Raw genomic sequence first — 22,247 nt, 5'->3', positions numbered from 1 at the left:
TTTAAAATATGCATCGCTAAAACAGTGTTTGGAAATTAATATTTTTGATTTGCGCAGTCACTAAACCTACTTATTTGGAGTTAAACTGCAGAGAACAAGAACAATCACACCCATAAAAAAACAATAAAAGACAACTTATTCTATAGTCAGGTTCTAGTGTTTACCTTTTACGTTTCGAAATCTTATGTAGTATTTTCGTCTTCCACACATTTAAACTTCAACTTGTCTTTCACGCTTTCAAGCCATTGGTAATTCTTCCGAGTTGTAATGTTTCTTCTCCGTTTGTGGACTATTATAGTTTTTTTATGATTCTAGAGTTACAGGTCACAACATTCCTTTTTTAATTTTCAGTTACAGAATGTTATTTTGTTAAAAATGTCAATTCAGATGCTAGAAGAACTGCAATGCCCGATATGTATGGAAACCCTCCGTCCACCGGTGCGCATGTTGACATGTGGGCATAATTTATGCCATGTGTGTCTTGTACAACTTTGTGAATCATACGTTGATACAAGGTAAGCTAATAGGAAGCGCTTATTAATTTGCAAAATTTATGCTTTTTTACAATGATTCAACGTCTGCAGACGTCGTCTAAAAAGGACGAATTTTGCCAGCTGATTTTGGTTGCAATGCCTGGCCCTACTAGACTAAGCCCAAGGGTCTCATCAAACATGCGACCCGCGAAGACGTTTTGTACGGCTCGCCATGCCTTTTTGAACTTTCAAATAATTAAAAGTTAAAATTCACTCTGATTCACTGCGGTACTCACTTAATAAGATAAAATTCACTATAAAATTGCTCAAAGAATCTTACACGCCCATCAAACTTCGCCCGACTTTTAAACTGGGGCCTACTGTCGCACAATGTTATTGGTGCAAGAAAGCGATTGTCAAATCACAATCACATTGCCTTGTCACTTGTGCTGTTGTCGCAGTGGTATTGTAGCAGCCCAGTAAGTTGTTGAAGGATTTCGTTTTTTTCCTCGCTTTTTGAAAGTCGGTTGCAAGATTTTTGCTCTCCAGGTCCAAGTTGTTCTGTTTGCATTTTTTTCGTTTTTGCAGTGTTTTTCTATTTCTTTGTTTGCAATATTATGTTCTTGGTGCGTTCTTTCTATCTTTTTTATTGCGTTTTTTCTGTATCACTTTGTTTATTGAACAGTGATGAACTGTTTTATTCGCATTGACAACGTAAAGGTACAAATAATTGACACAGCGAAAAGAGCACAATAAACACAGAGGACCACCAGCCATGTGCGGATCTAGGAGTATTTTCGCGGGGGGGGGGGGGGGTACTACGACATATACGATATGTTATAAAATATATTTAAAACAGACATTTTCATCTATTGTGAATATTTAAAATATAAATTTTGCTTGAACAAACATTGCTAAGCATGCAAAGCTAATCTGGTTTAAAACCCTGTGTCCATGACCAATTGGATATTTGTATGTTTGCAGGCATGTACGGTGATTGATAGATATTATAATGAAGACTAAAAACTATAAAACAGCCATTCAAGGTTTCAGACTGTTTCAACTGACGTCATTTGGCTCAGCGTTAGTTTCAGCTGAGTCAGCTCTAACAAATTAAATTAAAACGTATTTGAAGTAATTCTTCACAAAATTTCGGGGGGAGGGCGGGCCCCCCCCATAAATCTGCGCCTGCCACCAGCTTAGATTGCGGGGCCAGGGTGGGGAGTCGAAGTACCCGTAGAAGGAGAGTGTGGATCGAAAATTCTGTAGGACCCGTCCGTAAAATGTAGAAAATCGGAATTGACCATGGAGACAGGCTTAACTTTCCGAAATGCAAAAAAGTATTGCGGTCCTAAAGTTAATTTACAAGTAGGCCTATTCATTTGGCCCTCAGAGAGAAATTAGAGTTTGAGGCCCTTCTAGACGCTATTGATAGTCCGCCCCGGTAGCTTAATTGGTTGAGCTCCTAGGTGAAGCAAATCTGGCAAAAGAAGTCACAAGATCAAGCGACGCTGGTTGGTTCTCGGGGTGTGTGCTTGAGCAACGCTTTTAACCCTATTTCCTGTGACGTTTTTGGCCAGTTGACTTGCGGACAGGGGGGGGGGGGGGGTCGGTTCTTAGATCAACTAATTTTAAGGCCTGCTCTCCACTCAGCAGCACTAAGAAGGTAGAATAATTTGCAGACAACAACACTTTGTCAATCGGAAACTTCACGAGGCCAAGCTCGGTAACCAGGCCTGCGTCAGTGGTTAAAAGCCTCTGTAAGTCTACGAAACTGCCCGGAATAAGCTTTCAGAGACTTTTTCAGTCCGAGATTAAAGAATCAAATCATAGTGACCTCTTTGATTCAAACCCAACCAACCTTATCAGAGCAAAATATTTGCACGTTCATGCAAGGTAATTGATGTGATGCACAATGAATATTCACGTTTAATTATACCTGTGGGTTGTTGTTCCGTAAGTGTTATAACTTAAATGTTTGCTTTAACATGAGTTCAAACATTAACGTGTGTTTTTCGTCCAAACATTATATCAGAGAGCTTCGGTAGAGAGTTTGTCTTGTTGAACCATAGGCATACGAAGCCGAGCAACGTGATCAAGTTTAGCATCTTCAAGTTTATTACATTTACATAAACATAAAACTACGCAACAAATTAAGTATCGAACGTTTTCGACATCACAAGATGTCCTCTTCAGGAATAACATACATACAAATTAACTACATCTGAAAAAAATACAATGGTTAACTAAATCTATAAACAGAAAAAGACAAAAAACTGCACAGTACTTCTGACTAGCTCAAACTCAACGATATAGGCTCCACGAGAATCAAAGGTAACTGCATCAAAAGGTGTTAAACAGGTCACATGATATGGTAAAAAGGCAAGGTGCGAAAAAACTAATTTTAAAATACAGAGAGCAAGAAAGACGAGCCGCAAGCATACAATTGTCTGTTTAAAAGTGGATTGTGACGTTTTATGTACAGGGCTTCCAAGATCTTAGTTTGATACTCAGACCTGCCTCTAGACATGATCTCAAACTGCTTGATAGAAACGTTATTTTGGCATTCTGTACATGAAAAAATGTGATCTTTAATTGCGCTTTTCTGTATAGAATTCAAATTCAGGTGTTCCCCAGCTCTAGTCGATAAATGTCTTGTTGACATACCGATGTATGTCAGGCTTGCATCACGCAAACAACATTATATCAAATTGCAAGTATGGCTACAAGTCACATGTTGGCTAGGCCTAAGCAGATTTACATGTAGACTTGACCTAGCTTTTAAATGAGGAACGAATTGAAACTGACTGAGTGGGTCTTCCATAAAATAGCCATATAAAGCGGCGCGGTTCGGCTCTCTGGGTGTGCGCTTGTGCAACGTATTTCAGGACTGTTCTCCATTCAGCGGCACCTTTTGATAATTCCCCAACAACAACACTTCAACATAAGCGGAAACTTCACTTTGTCAATCTTAGTGACCGGCCCTGCGTCAGTGGTTCAAAGCCTCTACAAGTATGCGAAACTGCCAGGATTAAGCTCTCGAAGAAGCTTTTCCAGCCCGAGGATAATCAAATTAATCAATCAATCAAATACGAATTAGGCTACAATGTTTAGGCGAAGGGATCGTGAAGGGAGGATTCTTGAATCCAATCTTTCCTTTTTATGACGCTTTCGTGTAACTTTGCAATAATTTTATCAATGATACTGAAAATACTATTTATTATATTTGATTCAATTATCTCAACATCACACACGTCTCGGGGGTGTTTGGAGTTTTTGAGTTCCTTTTTTAGCAAGTCTACTGCCGTTTAGTGTTGCACTTTATCAAGGCATTCAAAACCAACTTTCATCTTTTTCATTGAACTAATGCATCTTGTAGAGCTTCAGAATAAAGGTAAATGACCATCACAGCACGTCGGTTTGACAGAATAGTATGTGGAACTGGAATTACTACAACAATCTCTTGTCCCAACCAGTTCTGTAATAAGGATTTAGTGCTTCGCATAAAAAGAAATGAAAAATAGCAGGACACACTGCGAGTGATCGTATTGGCCTACGTCGATGATACTGCAATGAGTTGATGGTTTATTTTTCGCAAAATTCTGTTCTATGGTTGACTAGCCATTGCGTGGCTGCTGCTCCTGCTCCTGTGGAAGACAATAGTCTGAGTAGTTATGCGGGACGATAAAATCTATTAGATAACCTCAACTTATCAGTAGCACAGTAGCCTACTCTACAATCAAGCAGATTCGATAGGCTATGCATGTCCTTATATATGTTGTATGTTGTTGATCTTTGAGCATTCCGATCTATTTCTCAAATGTTTCACAAAATATACTTTGGCTATAAATGAATAATTTTAACCTTTTACGAGAATCAGCATTTGAGGATAATCAACAGTTTCACCAAAAACGGCGAGAAGAAAATTGGAAGAAAACGGAGAGACTTTGAACGGACGTTCGGCTAAAACATATGTCTCACCAAAAAAAGTACATTTGAGCTACGGAGAGACAAAAGCGTAATACTTTAACTTCATTGTTTCTTATAAGATCTCAAGCCCGTGGTCCAAAAATAGCTTCCTTCCTGGACCCCCCTGTCAACGCCAGTGGCAACACTAATACAGTATGACCATTGACCACTAACTAATTTCTTTATCCAGATTGTTTTGTATTTTTTCGGTCATGTTTAATTCATGATATTTTCAGGTGTCCTACTTGTCGCAAGGTGATAGAGTTAGGATCAACTGGAGTTATTGATATTCCTCGAAACCACACTCTCGAACACGCAATCGATGGGTTCAATAAGGTGAACGGCCTCTCAAATATGACATTTTGAGGAAGAGTTCAGTTGTTTTTGTTTCTAACCGTCACAGCGAAAACAATACACTTCAATATAACAAAGGTTTAAAAAAAGTAGAAGCCACAAAATGCGAAAGTTAAAACGTTTTTGAGACCTAAATAAAGTAATTAAGTTAAAAGAAAATTGGCACGGTTGCTACACCTTGTCACTACCGTAATGCTGTGTTGTATTGTAGACTACGGCTATGGATTGGATTGGCATATTAGGGGAATCGTCTGTCTAATGAGGTAACATATAGGGAGAGAGAGGGTAAAAAAACGATAAAATAACGATAGATTGGTTATGCGCCCGACTTTATGAAGGAAGAAACGAAGATCAAGCGACACTGGTTCAGCTCTCGGGGTGTGTGCTTGAGCAACGTTTTTTAACCCCGTTTCCTGTGACGTTTTTTGGCCAGTTGACCTGCGGACGGGGGGGAGGGTCGGTTTTACACTAGCACTTTCAGCTCGTGTCACTCAAAAATTACGTAACATAGATCAATCACATTTTCACATATTGCAGATAATAATTTATCTGACAACACAGCATCGAAAATCTTTTGCAATTTGTTCAACCGCACAACGTGAAAAATCAAATCATTTGATGGTTGGTCATATCTTTTTATTTGGCTTGAGAAATCGCTTCTTAATTATCTTAAAGTTGAGTGTGACAGGTCAATTCTTTTGTTTTCGATTTTAATCTTTTACGCGTGGACGTCGTCCACGCTTCAATGAAATCGTAATTGGCGTCGGTCTTGCGTTGGCTTGTTGTTTTGCCGGAGGCATTGTAAAGATATTTTGCTTTGTTTCAACATTTGCAGAGAATGAGACCAAACCACCCCAAACAAACTGTTTCAAGTTATTTTTGAGCAACATGTTATGGTCTACACTTTTTCAAACGTAGGCTACTGCCATCACTTGATATTAGAACTAAATCAAGCAATGAGCTTGAATAAACATTTTATTTTTATCAATTGTCTTTAGTTCAGTTTTCAAACTTACACTGTCCAATTTGGCTATACATGATCACATTCTGTTTTTACGTAGGCCTACTAGACTAAACTAAATTCATATTTTACTGTTTGGTGGCTGAAGTGGCTATTTTACCACCAGAAAGCTGAAGTGGGCCCGGTACCCGGAAGGGGGCCCGGTGCTTTACCATCTGACCGCTGAAGTAGCTGTTTTAACCTCTGATGGCAATTCCTTTAGATCCGATAATATTAAGATCTTGATAGGCTATTGTTTTAAGTCGCGGAGAATCTTTTAAATCCGAGCCCCCTAAATATTCTAGGCCCGGGTCCAAAAGTACCACCTAGACCCCTCCCCCTGTCAACGCCCCTGACTGCCAGGATACAACTCTCAAAAAGATGTTTTCTTAGTCCGAGCGGAAAGATTCCCACAGTGAATTAAATCAATGTCATATGATGTTCACAAAGCACCCAACTGCTCTGCTAGCTATTTGCAGTTAGCTTTGTAGTAGGATTGTGAAGGAAAAGTTGCAGGAGTGATTTAATGCACAAAATCTATTTGTGTAGTCTATTTGTCAAAACGAAATCGAAACCATTCCAAGCGGAGTTGCTCTAACCTCAGCTGCTGTTCTATGGTAAAAACCAGAGATACAAATACAGAGATAGGCATTGTGGCCAATTCGCAAATCGATGTTGAAAAATGATGACGTCACCGTCACGGTGCGTGGATATGGATCAACAGCGATAAGGCTACGAGGCATTCAGTAGCAGTACAGTATTTCCGATTTCGGAGTTCACTTAGTTCACGTTTTGAAAACGATCAAATCCAAGACCTTTTAAACATGGAACAATATTGAGCAATGGCATTAAAACTATACTTCTCCAGCTCCATTGATACGCACCGACTTAGTGTTTGGGCAGCAATATTCATTTTAGAAAAAAAGTTAAGTAAACGTGACTATTTTATTTGATATTCTTGGCAAATATCACAACTCTCGATTCATGTCAGTAATGGCCAAATGATCCCACAAGATCAATTCTCCATTGGCGTATTGCATCAATCGTGTTCCTCCAACTCGGCTTGCATATAAACAATTTCTTGCTGTTTTTATAAGATGTGGCGGATCATTCATTAAATAAATAAACCTATCTTCTTCAGTGAATGAATTTTTTACTTTTTCAAAACCAGATCCCAAAAGTTCCAAACACTTTTAATTGTTTGCGCTACCATCACAAACAATTCTTAGCACTTTCAAATTACAATGTGTCTCCAAGCTGTCTACATAAAAGCAGCTCCCCAAACAATGCTCACTAAAAGATGACATTTAGCTGTGTTTGTTGAATAAAAGGCCACAGACCGACTGATATTTCCTGCAAAACTTTTAACATAAACCACCAGCATATAATTGGCCGCATCTAAATCGGTTGATAAATTTGATCCATAATCTGTAAAACCTATGATTTTTTCGGTTTCCGATTTGAATGCTAAATTAGATTGTATTTTCATTTCATCAAACGTTATATAAACGTACTTCTCAAAATCTTTGCATGAATCACTTTGATTTTTTCATGCATCCAGAATATGATTGTTGAATGTCCCGGTTTGATTTTATTGCACATAACGAAAATCAAATAAAGTACGTTTTGATGGTAAGCGCAAAACTCAACGAAGTCGATCCAAATCAGATAATCTCAGGATGATATTTTGTTTTACAATTCTTTTTATTAACTTCAAGTTGAGTTTCAAAAAATATTTTTTGAAAATCAGTCAACATTCCATTTTTCCCTGCTGCACAGCAAATTGTAGACATGTCGTTATCCAAACTACCCACTATGTTGGACGCATAGTGGATGCAGCCGGCTTATCACCAGTTCTCTGTGGCAAATTCAAGCATTGGACGGCATCAAACTTCAAAAATTTACTGCTACGTTTGGAATTTATTATTATGTCCTCTGCATTAAAATGTTTCTCACAAATTCCAGCATTTCCTTTGTGAAGAACTATTATCTCTTGGGTCACGTTCATCTTTGTACTTCAGTAGGCCTATGACTTTCTTCAAAACCTCATTATGCCACTCTTTGTACTTCCCTTTCGCATAAACATTGACAGTACCGTAAATATAGAAAAACCTTCTATCAGTGTGACACTGATTGAACATTGAACAATTCGAAGCTGGCATAATCCATTAAATAACTGCAAATGAATAGTATAATGATAACATTCCTGAAATTATAAAACAACATAGCTTAGCTTGCTTGATAACTTAGCTTGATAGCAATTAAGTTATCTACCATATTTAATTTTCCAATAGACGAATATTAATGCAAGCTCTACAAAACTGAATTGGAATCATCGAATTCCATTAAACTTCCTAACTAAACATCTGCGTAAACTGCTTGAAATTGTCACGTTTTGCAGTTTGCTGGCATCGTGAGATGCCGCTTGAACCCTATCCAGTCAACCGTGACTGCTTTTCAACATCGCCGCCTGTTTAAAGCGCACGCGGATTCTATTGCCAATCTCTTGTATTTATATCTCTGTAAAAACGCTTCCGGCCCAAAACAACGTCAGTTCCACTATGCATACGATCTCTCTAAAACATTCTTTTTTTTAACAAAGCTAATTTTTATGTTGGTCCAGCATTAGAAATTAATCCGTATTATAAGTCGATTGTGCATTGCTTACTGAAATAACTCCTTAAGTGAATGCATTCAATCGTTATTGTAATTTCCAATTACTGCATTTGTCTACTACTAGTCGTATTTTAAATACAAGTTAGTCTACCTGTATACTTTCAGATTAGATAAGCTTGAAATTGGGCTATTGTGGTACATATGCGGTACCTAGCCATTTTTATAAGCTTATATTTTTTGTTTTTCAGTTGGGCATATATGAGAAGGAATCGTTTGAAGCTTCAAGTCATTCAGAAACCAATTTGGACCATTTAAAACGTAATATTATTGTTTTGTTAGCATATCATGCAAGATTATTTTTCAATATGGTGACGTTATTTAATTTTTTCTATTTTTCAATTCATCGTGCAAAAATTAGAGTAAAAATTATGAATAGGCTAGCTTATAGCGCCAACAATTTTATATTTTATATTTATAATTATAATATTTTATAGCAACATTTTCATGATAACTTAAGGTACAAGTTAAAGATTTAACAGCAAAAAACTTTGTTTTGCAGAAAGGGCTCTTGCGTGCCAACATGAAAAAAAGTACTTTGAAGCCATAAAAATCTTGAAAAAAATTTCAAACAAAACTGAAGGGGATGAAAAATTACCCTTTGTTGTAAAACAAGCTATTTGCTGTTTTGAACTGGATCGGTTTGACGAAGCTAAAAAACTTTGTTTTGAAATAATTACTCTGATGGATTCGTACACATCTTCAATTTCAAAAATGGAAACACAAGAAGAATATGACGTTGATATGATTCAACTAGCAGAAAAATTCTTAACAATGAAAGATTACAATAACACCATTTTGCTGGTCCGATCCATTTTCAAGTTTATAGCAAACTTTTACAATGGCTTGACAAAGTTGAACAAGTTACAACGAATTGGTAAATTCATGGAGAGTTTAGCTCAAGACATGTCAAAGCAGAACCAAAAAGAGATCTTCAAATTGCTTTACTCTTTTATGGAAAATATACTGAAGGAAATGCAACTCACAGATAACGCTGACTTGAAACTTAAGTGTAAAACCGTTGCTTGGTTTTTGAAATGCTTTGCTCTTTGTTGCTTTGAAGTGAAAGATTTCTTTAAAGCTATTATGTTGAACAACAACGCTATAACTTTGATTAAATCTGTATATGGGAGCCAGGCGGACAAATGCATTGTGTTGGCTTTGTGCTATCATAATTTAGGAGCTGCACTTGAATCTACTAACCATCTTGACGAGGCTAATACCGCTTATAACAATGCCATTGATGTGAAACATTTGACAAGTGAATGGGTGAGCAATGCTCAAAAAACCTCCAGTGTTTCCGTGTCTGTACGAGCTGTGAACAGAGTTGCCACTAAAATTTCTAAACAACTAAAATAGAAAAATGTGTGGCAACACTTTTGTTTATTTGTGCATAATTTCATTGGTTCAGCAAACCAATTTAATCGCTGCTGTGAATGTAGTCTACTCTTCATGTCATTGTGTTTGGGTAACTCATTTTGCGAAAATTATTTCTTTCTGTTTACCGTATGCAAGTAATACTTTACCAACATTTTCTTGCTTGTGATGGGATTTTATTTTGTTTCATCTACCTACCATAAGGCGAAACTTGTCTTTCTGAGAAGCAAAAAGGATATTTTGGTCTTGGAAAAATATCGTTTCACATTCTAAATTGATTGGTTGAGGGAAAGTACATTTGATGGACTTTATTGATTGATTAAATCTTTATGCTCGGACTGGAAAAGCATCTTGCAGAGCTTAATCTTGGCAGTTTCGCATACTTGTAGAGGCTTTGAATCACTGACGCAAGCCTGGACGCCCGGTCACAGAGATTGACAGAGTGAAGTTTCCGATTGTTGAAGTCCTGTTGGCGGGGAATTATTCCATCCACTAGATGCCGCTGAATGGAGAGCAGTTATTAACGTGCGTTGCTCAAGCGCACATCCCGAGAGCAGAACCAGCGCCGCTTGATCTTGAAGCTTCTTCGATCCAGAAGTCACGCGCGAACCAAGTGAGCTATCGGGACGATCTTTTTAGAAGCTAATTTTAGCAGTTATGCAAAGGTTTAGGTCAGTGTTTCTCAACCTTTTTTGGCCCAACGCCCCCTTCATGAACTGGTAAAATTTTACCGCCCTCCAACAAAAACGATTAAATACGAAAAGCAAATATAAAACAATAAATAGGCTACTATTAATACGGTACTACAAAAAGTGCTCAATGCCAAGCAAAAAGCTAAGAAGAGCGAATTACATCCAATATAGGCAAGTTACCAGTCTCTAAAACCCTTACAGCCTGTTTTACCTTAAAAGAGGGATCATCAGAAGGTCCTTATTCAAATAGAATTCTATTTCTATTAAAATAAGGACCTTTTGATGATTCCCCCTTTTAGGGTGAAACAGGCTGTAAGGGGTTTAGAGACTAGTAGCTATATTTGATGAAAAGCAAATACATATTTGCGAGCATGAAAACAGTATAGGGCAAAGTGGGGCGTGTTGTCACAATTTTTACAAATCAGCATATATCTCGTTCTGTGCCAATGGTATCGAGATGCTAGATAGTGCAATTGAAAGAGGTATCATTTGACTTCTTTTAGCTACAGCTAAAGTTTTTCTAGATTATTTCGTTTTTACATAAATGTATGTTTAATGCAAGTAAATGGGCTGTGACAACACGCCCCACCCTGGGGCGTGTTGTCACAAAATTTCTGCACATGCTTTATGATTAAAATATCACAGAAACCAATAAAAAATAGTTTTAAAACAGGCTGAACGAATAAAACAATATGCGAAATGCAAAGAAATTAATTTACAACATATTGGTAAAAAGTTTATGCCCATTGTCAAAAGCAATAAAAATGTCATCTTGAGAATTATGTGTCACTATCGAATATATGTGTGTATCATTTATCTAATACTAATTTTTTTTTCTAAAAAAGCGTTGTATTTTAACAAATACGCATATTACCTCGTTGTATAAGCAAAAATATTTTTTATGTTTCTTACATCAAAAATGCACACCATGGGGCGTGTAGTCACAGCTGTGACAACACGCCCCGTGGTATGAAATCACTTGGTTTCAACAACCATGTGTACACCTCTACTTGCATGTCTTATCTGTTTGGTATGATGAAAAGAGCAGGCTTAAAGCAAACAAATGGTATCTTTCCTGATCAGTTATGATCATACCTTAGTTTTCCAGACCATTTTTTAGTTTAGTTATAAAACCTGATTTTGCCCAAAATTCAATGGCACTCCTCATAATTTCTGCTGTGGCGACAAATTTATTAATCTTCACTGCTTGTGCGAAAGAGAACTGAAAACTATGCCTTCCATTGAAAACTCGTAGTTATACGCTTGGGTTATCACATGGAAATCGTGCTGTGACAACACGCCCCTGTGACAACACGCCCCACTTTGCCCTACTGGTAGTCAGTGTGAACCTTGGGCTTGGTGAGAAAGTGTCAGTTTCACATCCGGTGTAAAACCAGTGAAAAACATTCGTAGATCACCTCTTATGGATATGTCAAGTGGGTTTCGCTGTTTGGTATGTAGCAGCACAACACAGCTGAATCCCTTTTCCACCAGGTATGCGGTAGGAAATGCTACCACGAAGATACAAGCTCTTTGACGAAATCGTTACGCTGGGCGGTAGATGGGTTAAACCAGAGTGCCCTCTAATAATCAAAACGCCCCCCCTTAAGCCGAGGTAATCATACCGCCCCCCTAAAAAATCAAAACGCCCCCCAGGGGGCGGTACCGCCCCCGTTGAGAACCACTGGTTTAGGTTAATTACTGATGTGGGCTGAGTCACCAAGCTTTGCAGAGTGAGTAAAGTTTCCCTGTGAGCCATCGACTAGGTTCCCCTGAGTGACGAACTATCCTTGCTCAAGCGTGCCGTACACCCCAAGAGTTCAACTGTTGTTAGTCAAGCTTGACATCTGACATGTGTTTCTCAAAACTGCTCTTTGCTATCGGAGACTGATTATTGTGAAGACACGATATTGGGAACCACTTATCCATGGCTTTAATATTGGATCAATTAATCGTTTAATCTGGAAATCTGTTGTTTGATCCACAAAAAATAAACGAGTATCAGTATTTCTATTGATATGATGGGATGTTGTGCCTTTTGACTGTTGCTCTGACAAAGTTTTTGCTTCACAAAACCATAAAAAAGCCTACGTGCCGTTCAACCAAATCACCACCACTGTTCATGAGTGGTAAAAAAAAACAACGCCTCTGGACTTGCCGTGTGAGCATCACCTCGCCCTCCCTCGAAATCCATTGGTGACAGCCTATTTTTAATGATGGCGCTTATATGTTTCTTAAAAAATTTTTAAATCGGGCAAGAAAGAAATAGGACCGCAAACTCCTTCAATAAAGGGAAAATAAAACAAACCGCTATTATTATAAGGGATAAACTCACATTTTCAAGAAAAGAATAGTTAATATGCCAGCATTGCAGTAGCCTATTAGTCAGGTTCATTAATTATGTATTTTCGTTCAAAATTTTGGGAGATTAGCAAACCTATACATTTTCGGAAAGCTTAGACCATGAAAAATCCGAAAAACGTTGATTACGTTTGCAGAGATGGTTGCCGTTTTGAATTTTCAAAATGGCCGCCACAAAATATATATTTTGTTCTATCTCGGCTCCTAATAAACTTAGAAACTTAATAAAATATGCTAAACCTATGTTTAAAGGGTCACGGAATCCATTACAAGCATGCCTAGATACCTAGCGTTAACCACTTTGCAATTATCCGCCATATTGGTTTTCAAAATGGCGGCCGAAATTATATTTTGTTACGAAGCACAAGTAAACGGCTAACCAGACCCCTAACATTTTTTCAGAGATTACTGCACTGGTATCAGGGGCTGGTATAGTTTCCGAAGTATGTGCATATCTTTTTGACTGAGAATTCATTTGATAGTATCTTGCTGGAGGTGGTATATTGAAGTGGTATCTCTTTTGTCTCTTCAGGGCAAACACAACATGTGAAGACTCCACAGGTTTCAAGTTGTTCGTCACCAAGACAAATAAAACTGTAGGCTGGAATCAGTGTATTCTGTGCCAAGAGTCAAACCGTGAGACATTTGTTCAAAATCCGAGGATTGATTCCTATGAGAAGTTGCTTGAAAATGTTCTGGAAAGATCAATCCTACAAGATGGAGAATATGTCGCTCTCCAGAGACGTCTCCAGGGATTCTCTAAAGAAACCATGCTCGAAGCAAAAGCAACATGGCATCGAAGTTGTTACCGTACCTCAGTGCAACCAATCAGATATAGGCTACATACAACGAGCCAGGAATCGATTTCAACATGTCATGTCAACAGAAAAATCTGCCTCCAAAACACGAGGATACAAACAAACAAGTTCGGACATGAATGCGAGCACATCAGCTACAGAAGTGCCATTCACTAGATCTGCAACAGAGCCTCTGTCAAAAGACCGGTGCTTCTGTCAGGTAGATGATGGACTATCTCTCTACAAAGTTCGAACAGAGAATTCGGAGAAAACACTCAGACAAGTTGTGGAAATTCCTCAGGATCCGGTTCTATATTAATGACAACGTTGAGTAATGCGATATCTCCAAGTGATGCCCATGCAATAGATGTGAGATACCATAAGCCCTGCTGGACTCGGCATATGTTTCATGTCCTCAGAGATGAAGCCAGAGACAAAGATAAGTTACCAACAATGAGTTACCAATCCAGAGGGCGTGCTGGATCGAATTGATCAATCTTGTTGGGATTCAGACAGGAAAGAAAGCTTACCTTCCCATGGATGAAATTGAGAAAACTCGCATTTCCATGCTTGGAGGCAAAGAAGAGGTAGAGAAATACAAATCGAAATTTACACGACAGGGGCTGAAGGATAAGATTCTTTCAGAGTTACCAAATGTCAAATCAGTGAGACAGAAGAAAGCCATCCGTTCTATATACAACCCTGAAGCTTGTGAAGAGATGGTTCACACGTCTATGATGCAAAGTTATGGCAGTGAAATGGACAAAACCAAGATGTTGTACAAGACAGTCAAACAAGTACGAAACGCCATTGCTAACTTCAATGCTGAGAAAGACGTGACATAGCCTACGTTGGATTTTGGTGGGATCTAAAGAGGAGCTTCGAACAGAGATGAGAGGTAGAATAGTGGACATGTCCGCACTAACGACAATCCAGAACATAATGTACGGTATGCTTTCAAGACCAGACGTCAAGTACCGTAAAGCAACAACTCAAGCAGTCAACGTGTGTCTTCCGGATACTTGAAGTTCGTGAAAATCCGCAAGTACTGGGGTTGTCATTGAATGTTCATCATAACCTCCGCAACAAGAACCTGGTAAATATCCTCCATGCACAAAACTATTGTGATAGTATTGTGTATCGTACAACCGAATCCTGCTTTTAAAAATCTCACTTGCCAGTGCTGTAGTGGAGAACACGAGGAAGTTCAATGGGCTGTATGGGTTATAGGTAAATTGTTCGTAAACAATTGTTCGTAAACAGATGTTCGTAAAACAATTGTTCGTAAGCAGTTGTTCGTAAAATTAAATCCCTAAAACAATTCTTCGTAAAGCATTTCTTGGTATACATCAATTCTCAATTGCATGCACGAAGAAATGCTTTTTGAAGAATTGTTTTACGAAGAATTAATTTTACGAACAATTGTTTTACGAACAATTGTTTACGAAAAAACGTCGGACACCGCTGTATGTGCCACCTTTTCTCGAGAAAGGACAGTTTCTCTTCTTTGCTGTTAATACACACTTTGTGGAGGACACAATCAAGGGGAAAGGCACCACACATGGAACAATCACTGCAGTGTTTCAGAAAGCAACTATTCCTGGAGAACTAGTCGCACTAAAGCTCGAACTTACTGCAGCTAAGAACTCATCAATCCTTCCATATCATGTGCCCATTAAGCCATGTTCCAAGCCTAAACCAAAACTTGAGAACAGAACGCGGAGGTTAGAGGCCAATACAACAGGTGTTGCTCAGTCATATGAACTGACCCAGTTATGGTGGGTCATATCATCTACTTTGTCCAGAGCAAGAGAGAATGATGAACAGAGCAAGATCCGAGGATTGGCAGGATACAAGTCACTCATCTCATCTTGCCAACCACTCACCCAAATTGGTGCACTGCCCCTGCTACCAGAAGTTGCTCACAAGTGGCCTACTATGCTGGCTGTGATTCTACAAGTATCTCAGTAGAATTAAGGGTATCCAACTGTGATAACCTTGGACATGGCCCTCTACGAAAAGGCAGTGCAGTTGCTAGACGCACGGGTGTCCGGGAATTTCATCGCAGTAATTTGATCGTGGTAATATCATCGTGGTAATTTCATCGCATGGTAATTACATCGCATACATTGTCATCGCATTGTAATTACATCGCAAGACACCACATCACAGGGTTAAGGTTAGAGTTAGGGTTAAATAGGTTCAATAGGGTTAAATAAGGTTAAATAGGGTTAAATAGGTTAGGGTTAAGGTTAGGTGGTGTCTTGCGATGTAATTACAATACGATGACAATGTATGCGATGTAATTACCATGTGATGAAATTACTGCGATGAAATTACCACGATGAAATTACCGCGATGAGATTACAGTGAACCGACGCACGGGTCGACCTGAAAAAATAAATTGCTGCCAGAATGCAGATTGAGGTCCAGGAGGCAGATATAGCCTATCGTCATTTGATAACAGAAAGACTAGTCCTGAATCCATTTCGACTGCTCATGACCGTCTGGAACGAATCCTCATTGATGAAGATGTGATACAGCAATTGAAAGCATGGGAAACGGAAAAGTACTCTAATGAGATGTTCAAGTCAATGATGAACTATGTTCACCGTGTGGAAACGATCTTATTCTTTGTCGAGGCATCCCAGAATGCAGATCTCTATCTCCATTTGCAAGTTGCTAAAGAACTGAATAAGTTGTTCTTTTCCCTGGATCGGATAAAGTACAAACGCCTTCGGCCACGGTATATTGCAAATATGCATGACCTGTCATGTGGCAACAGCTCCTTGATCCACTACGGCATGGCTACCATCAGGATAAAAGTGGGATTTCACCTATCACCATAAAGATTCTATCTGCACCACAAGCCATCATTCAGCTAGTCCGATGCCAATGCAAAACCAACAACTCAACCCATACATGTTCGTGTCGAAGGAACAACTGTCTGTGTGGGACAGACTGCGATAATGACGTGGACTGTAATGCTGGAAATGAGACTCAAGACAGTGATGACGAAATGTGAAATAACAACTGTTCAGTGTGGTAGTGTTTGTATGGGTGTTGTGATGTACATTTGTAGTAGTATGTTGAAAATGATCCTCGCTGATTTAAAAATCGAAATTAAAAAACATTCTATCTTTTGATTCCACAACAATGCAATTGGCTATGAAGCAAAAGGTTCAACCACAAAAAACTACTTTTTCTGCGCACATGTTAACAGCTTTTACACTGCAAGTCTACGACAAGTTAGACAAATCAAGCTATTGTGTTTTCGTTTTCCCAATGATGAATGCATTGTGAAAACTTTTGTGTTTTTTCTATTTTGATGAAACGCTGGTTTGCGGAAGGTGATATTTTTGAAATTGTGAAGTTAGATGTTGGAAATGGGATAGTTGCTATGATACACAAATCAGATTTAACTTTCTCAATATCTTCAATATTTCCTTAAAACTTTGGTTGGTTGGTTTGAATCTTTTTCTTCGGACTAACAAAGCCTTGCTAGGTTATTCCTGGTAGTTTCGCATACTTGTAGAGCAGTGGTTCCCAACCGGAGTGCCGCGGCACCCTGGGGTGCCAATTGCAATACTCAAGGGTGCCGCGATATTGAGATATTGCAATACTGCGGCCCATTCTTTATTTTAACTTTAACCCGTTAAGTGCAGAATTTATTTATTTATTTTAACTCTGATCCGCGGTAAGCCTTTGTTTTCTAGCCCAGGAAAAACAGCATGAAAGAGATTTTGACTCGTTGCTGTTCTTTCCATAAAACGTTTGAAACGCAAATTATTGCCAGGTTTATTTTGCGTTTCACGGCGCACAAAGTCAAATTGCGGTGGTGCAGTGATTTCACACAAAGGATTATCGGATTGTGTGACCCAGCACGATTATAAAATATCACGATTGTTTGGAAACCATTTTAAAATTGGAAACTTTGGTTGGATAAAAATTTGACAAGTTCTGAATAAAAAATCAAAATGAATATTCTTGCGTTGGAAAGAAAGCTATTGTGCTTTTGCTGCAGTTGTCCACGTCATACTTATGTGAGAGTGGATTTTCCGTATTAACAAACATAAAAACTAAAAAAACGAGAACGACTGCTTATAGTCGAGGCAGGGATATAAGTCGAGGAAGAAATGCGGGTGGATTTATCGAATGTTCCCCCAGATATTAAGGGACTTTGTGCAAGAATTCAAGCCAAAATTTCACACTGACTTTTGAATAAATACATTTATTTACGCTCGCTATAGCCTAATGTAGCCTACAACTCATTCTGTGCTATTTCATACAGTTATTTGATATTGTTTTGATATGATGGTCAGAAATAAAAAAAACAACTGAACTGAACTGAACTGAAATCCAGAAACCTCATAAAATTGATCCAGTTTTGCCAGGGTGCCGAAATCTATTTATCTCTTTGATAGGGTGCCGCAAGGTTAAAAAGGTTGGGAACTACTGTTGTAGAGACTCTTGACGCAGGGCCGGTTACCGAGATTGGCAGAGTGAAGTTTCCGATTGTTGAAGTCTTGGTGTTGCCGGGTGAATTATTCCATCCATTAGGTGCTGCTGAATGGAGAGCAGTCATTAGAATGCGTTGCTCAAGCGTACACTCCGAGAGTCAAACCAGGGCCGCTTCATCTTGAAGCTTTTTCTTTCAAGAAGTCACGCAGTGACGCAGGTATTGGAAAAGTTATGTTTTCTGCTTTCAAGAAGAGATCTTATTCCATTCCATATTCCATTCCACTGACCACCATTACTTGGCTGCCATGTTCGTAGTCTTAACAGTACCGGTAGATAAAATTATGCCACACCAGCTAGCTTTGTTTGTAGTTGAGCAGATATTCTAGATTCAGCTAAAGCTAGTTCGATTCAGCAATACTGGTCAGAAGTCTGGTGCTTGTGTCCTAATTTCAAAAGAATTGAACAAGGACATGTTTCATCTGGGTTCTCGTCACCATATTCTGGAACAAATATTACAAAAATCCTTCTTGACATGCCTTGAGCCATTATCTGGACCAGACATTCTCCTTTTTAAGTGATTTAAATCAAAATGGAGTACATTAAATAAAGATGGGTATGTGACATTGGAAAAAGATGACAGCAGCTTTTCTGTTCTGTATCCACCATCTGCGTAACAATAATCAGCCAAGAGACGACTACCAAGAATTTCTAGAATTATCGGCCATAATACTCAACGGAACACCACCACGTGGAATTTGATTCTATCATCTGGATGGCAACTGCTGCATATATATCAAAAGATCTGTCGCACTTTATCACATCAAACACCAGAAGATTTGTCCAGATTCCCAACTTATCATGTGACTTTCTGAAGGTGGAAATCATATCATGGAATGTTGATGACAATTATAAAAAAGCGCAAGCCATTGTTGGTGGGCTCCATATAATCAATGACTTTGCCGAAAGAGGTGTAGCTTTGATGCAAAATTTTAACAATGTATTAATGAAAGATGAAGAGCTTGTGACAAAAGTTGTGGAACAGCACCGGCGTAACGGTCCAGGAGTTACCGTGCTGCTGCAGAGTGGCAGTCTAGAAGTGACGTCAGACCACAAATGACCAATGCTGCCTGACGCTTCCGAAAGCGATACAAAAACAAAATTTTACAATTTAGTTTAATTGAGTAGTTGCTCTCAAGCTAATGCGTACCTTTTCATTTAAGATTAACCAATTGATGCTTAAAATTGTCAATGTAACTTTTTGAGTATTAGGAATTTCAATTATTTTCATAAAAATAAATAATAAATTATAGTCACCCTGGACCGTTACACCAGCATGCTCTTCCGACTTGCAGCAAAAAAAAAACCTTCAGAAAGTGTACCGTATCAGTCTACAGACTGAATTGTATTAGGCTATGTATTTGTATTTAGAATGCACTAGTTAATCTTTTTGCTAGTTAAACTTCTAGTTTTCCAGTAATATACTTTGGAGTTATAATGATGCATGAAGCATAGTAATAAAAAATTATCAGTGTTTCCTACTGCAGAGTTAGATAAGAATACAGTATTCCTACATATTATTTTTCTCATGTTTATTGTTCGTTCTGCTATGATGTGTTATGTATTTATTAAGTACAATTGCAAATGTTACGTTATCTTGGGTGGGTTTCGTAAATCGCTCAATTTATCAAATTTTCACCTGTAATCTGGCACCTCTAAATCTTTATCAAATTCTTTTAAACTTTCAGGGAAATGTTTTTATATAAAAAGGAACCAAATAGAAGTGTGTGTACTACAATTTTTTAAGATTGAAATTTTTGCATACATTTGAGGGGGTGGCGACGATGTCGTCCCCTGCCGATGTCGTACCCCCGATGTCGTACCCTCATACATCGGGATGCCCAATAATTTACGCCGCCAAAACAAAGCTTTATATGCGGCGCGCTGTTGGATTTCAGCTCGAGCGTCAATGCCCATGTCGTCTCCGGTGAGTGATCATGAATCACGCTGTCGAACAGACTTCAAAATGCGGCGGGCTGTTGCATTTCAGCTCGAGCGTCAATGCTCACGTTATTCTTTCAGTTTGGTAGGCTACGTTATTCTTTCAGTTTGGTACAACTTGTGGGATTAGTTGATGAACAAACATTTTTTTTTGTTCGGATGAACAAACAAATTATTTTAATTTCAAAAATAAAAATTAATTTCTAGGCTAATTTTTTTTTTAAATGTCCGCTAGCCAGGGTTAACGATTTTGTTGCTGACGAGTGCACAGTTTTGCACAACCGAATGAACAGTTTGTTTCTTTATTATTATTTCTTTAAAATAATATAACCTACGGACACGGTAGCCCACTGCTACGAGTGGCGGATCTATGCAAAATGGCGCCCATGGCAAAGTTTAAATGTGCGCCCTTTTTAACAATTTAAGTTAAATATTGCATACAAGTCTTTTATGAACAAATCGTGAAGAAAATAAATCAATGTATTATTGCCGTTTTATAATGTTCAAAGGCAGTCACGTGAGATTGTTTCGTCATGCAAATTTTGTTCTCTGCAGAGCTAATCAATTTGATAGAATGCTGCGCTATTGCGCCTTTCCAAGTTATTTCTAACATAAAAACTAGCCAACGCGGCTTATTACTTTTTCATCTGACGCTGTGTGTGTATAGCCTACTGTAGCCTACTACCAAGTGAATTATTGGACAAAATCGGACATAAGTTTGTCTGCTTGACTTTTCAGCTTCTGCTGCTTGCAAGTTTCTTCTCTTTCGCCCTTCAGCCCCACTTTTCTTTTTCTTTGTATTGGTTTGTTTCAGGGTCTAAAAGAGTAAGTAAAAGTTAAATAAAAAAAAATCCTTGGTCGATAATTACAATATATAGCCTAGGCATACGCAAAATGTTTTCGTAGTCCTTTACGTAGGCCTAGCCAATAATTCATCTCAATAGAGCACTGTGTTGATGCAACCGGCGGTGACCGACCTGTAGATACGGGTATTTTTGTCTGATAACTGTGGATAAAAATAAAACGACCCAAGTCTGCCAGATTTTTTAAAAAACTAATATTAATTAATTTAATTTGTCGCCGACATTTGTTGGCATGTCGGCGGGTTTTGTAACCGTTGAGTTAATTATAGCCTATGCTAACTAGAGATTGAAGAAACTGATAGCGAATCAATCCCAACATTGGTGTGTAGGCTACTACGAATTGCGTTCTTTTTATCCGTTTGACAACTTGAGGAAGTTAGGTAAAAGTACGGTAGCCTACCGTATATTTATAAAGCACAGCTTGTGAAGTTGTCAATGAACCTCAAAACTTCAGACTGCTGCTTAGTCACTTAGTGCTAGGCAGCGTCAGCGCAGCACGTAAAAGAAATCATACCTAGCATAATTCTTGGTTTCAAAATTTCACATAATGATGCTTATAGGCTCAATAATACTTCAATGCTAATTTCTTCCTAGAACAGACTGAGTGGTCTGGTCAGGCCAAATTGAAGTCATACAACAGATTAGATTTATAAATTCTTAAAATTAGTTCTGGAGCTACTTTTAAGCTTCAACTAATCGCTGCTTAGCGACTTTACTATTATGGGTACTTGTGTAACTTTTGAATTGTGTATATTACTTGCGTATTTCAAACATGTACTGTACTATGTTCCTGACAATTAAACCGTTGGTTGAAGTGAGCCAGGAGAGGCACAATGTTGCTTTTCCAACGTCCATTGTTTAACAATGGCTACAGCAAAAGAGTGACCCTTTTTGATCTTTGTTGGGCGCAAATTAGATTTTGAAGAAAGTATAAGTCACAAATTTTATTTTTACCAACCGATTTTTGCGCCCATGGCTCGAGCCATGCCTGCCATACCCTAGGTAGGCTACGCCACTGCAGTGCTACGGCCTAGGGCAGGGATGGCGAACCTTTTTTAGTGCATGGGTCACAAAAGAGACCTTAATCCTTGAAAAAGCAAAAGTGGGTCATACATTTAATTACATGTTAATGCGAAACTTGCTGCTGCATCTTCTCTGCAAGTCTTATTATCCTTGGTTGGTAATCCGTAGTTTTTAGCTTCACACATGCAGCACTCATATCTGAGCTG

The 22,247-nt window shown here is 38.5% G+C and overlaps 1 protein-coding gene across 1 annotated transcript; it reads left to right on the top strand.

The window, feature by feature from the left end:
- Nucleotides 1-363: 363 nt before the first annotated feature.
- On the top strand, nucleotides 364-10,003 carry LOC145771200 (uncharacterized). Its single transcript, XM_082582934.1, has 4 exons — nucleotides 364-515; nucleotides 4,679-4,778; nucleotides 8,661-8,730; nucleotides 8,972-10,003. Exons 1-4 carry the CDS (start codon nucleotides 376-378, stop codon nucleotides 9,826-9,828), a joined length of 1,167 nt encoding a protein of 388 aa, XP_082439060.1. The 5' UTR covers nucleotides 364-375; the 3' UTR covers nucleotides 9,829-10,003.
- Nucleotides 10,004-22,247: the final 12,244 nt, after the last annotated feature.

This window comes from Aplidium turbinatum, chromosome 5 (genome assembly GCF_918807975.1).
Source record: "Aplidium turbinatum chromosome 5, kaAplTurb1.1, whole genome shotgun sequence".
Lineage (NCBI taxonomy): Eukaryota > Metazoa > Chordata > Ascidiacea > Aplousobranchia > Polyclinidae > Aplidium > Aplidium turbinatum.
This window is presented reverse-complemented; position numbering and strand designations above follow the sequence as displayed.

What these genes read in the sequence shown, in the direction of transcription:
- LOC145771200 (XM_082582934.1), top strand. Translation starts at nt 376, where the DNA reads ATGTCAATTCAGATGCTAGAAGAACTGCAATGCCCGATATGTATGGAA. An exon ending in CAATCGATGGGTTCAATAAG is followed by an intron (nt 4,779 to 8,660) that starts GTGAACGGCCTC and finishes TTTGTTTTTCAG; the next exon opens with TTGGGCATATATGAGAAGGA. An exon ending in CAATTTGGACCATTTAAAAC is followed by an intron (nt 8,731 to 8,971) that starts GTAATATTATTG and finishes TTTGTTTTGCAG; the next exon opens with AAAGGGCTCTTGCGTGCCAA.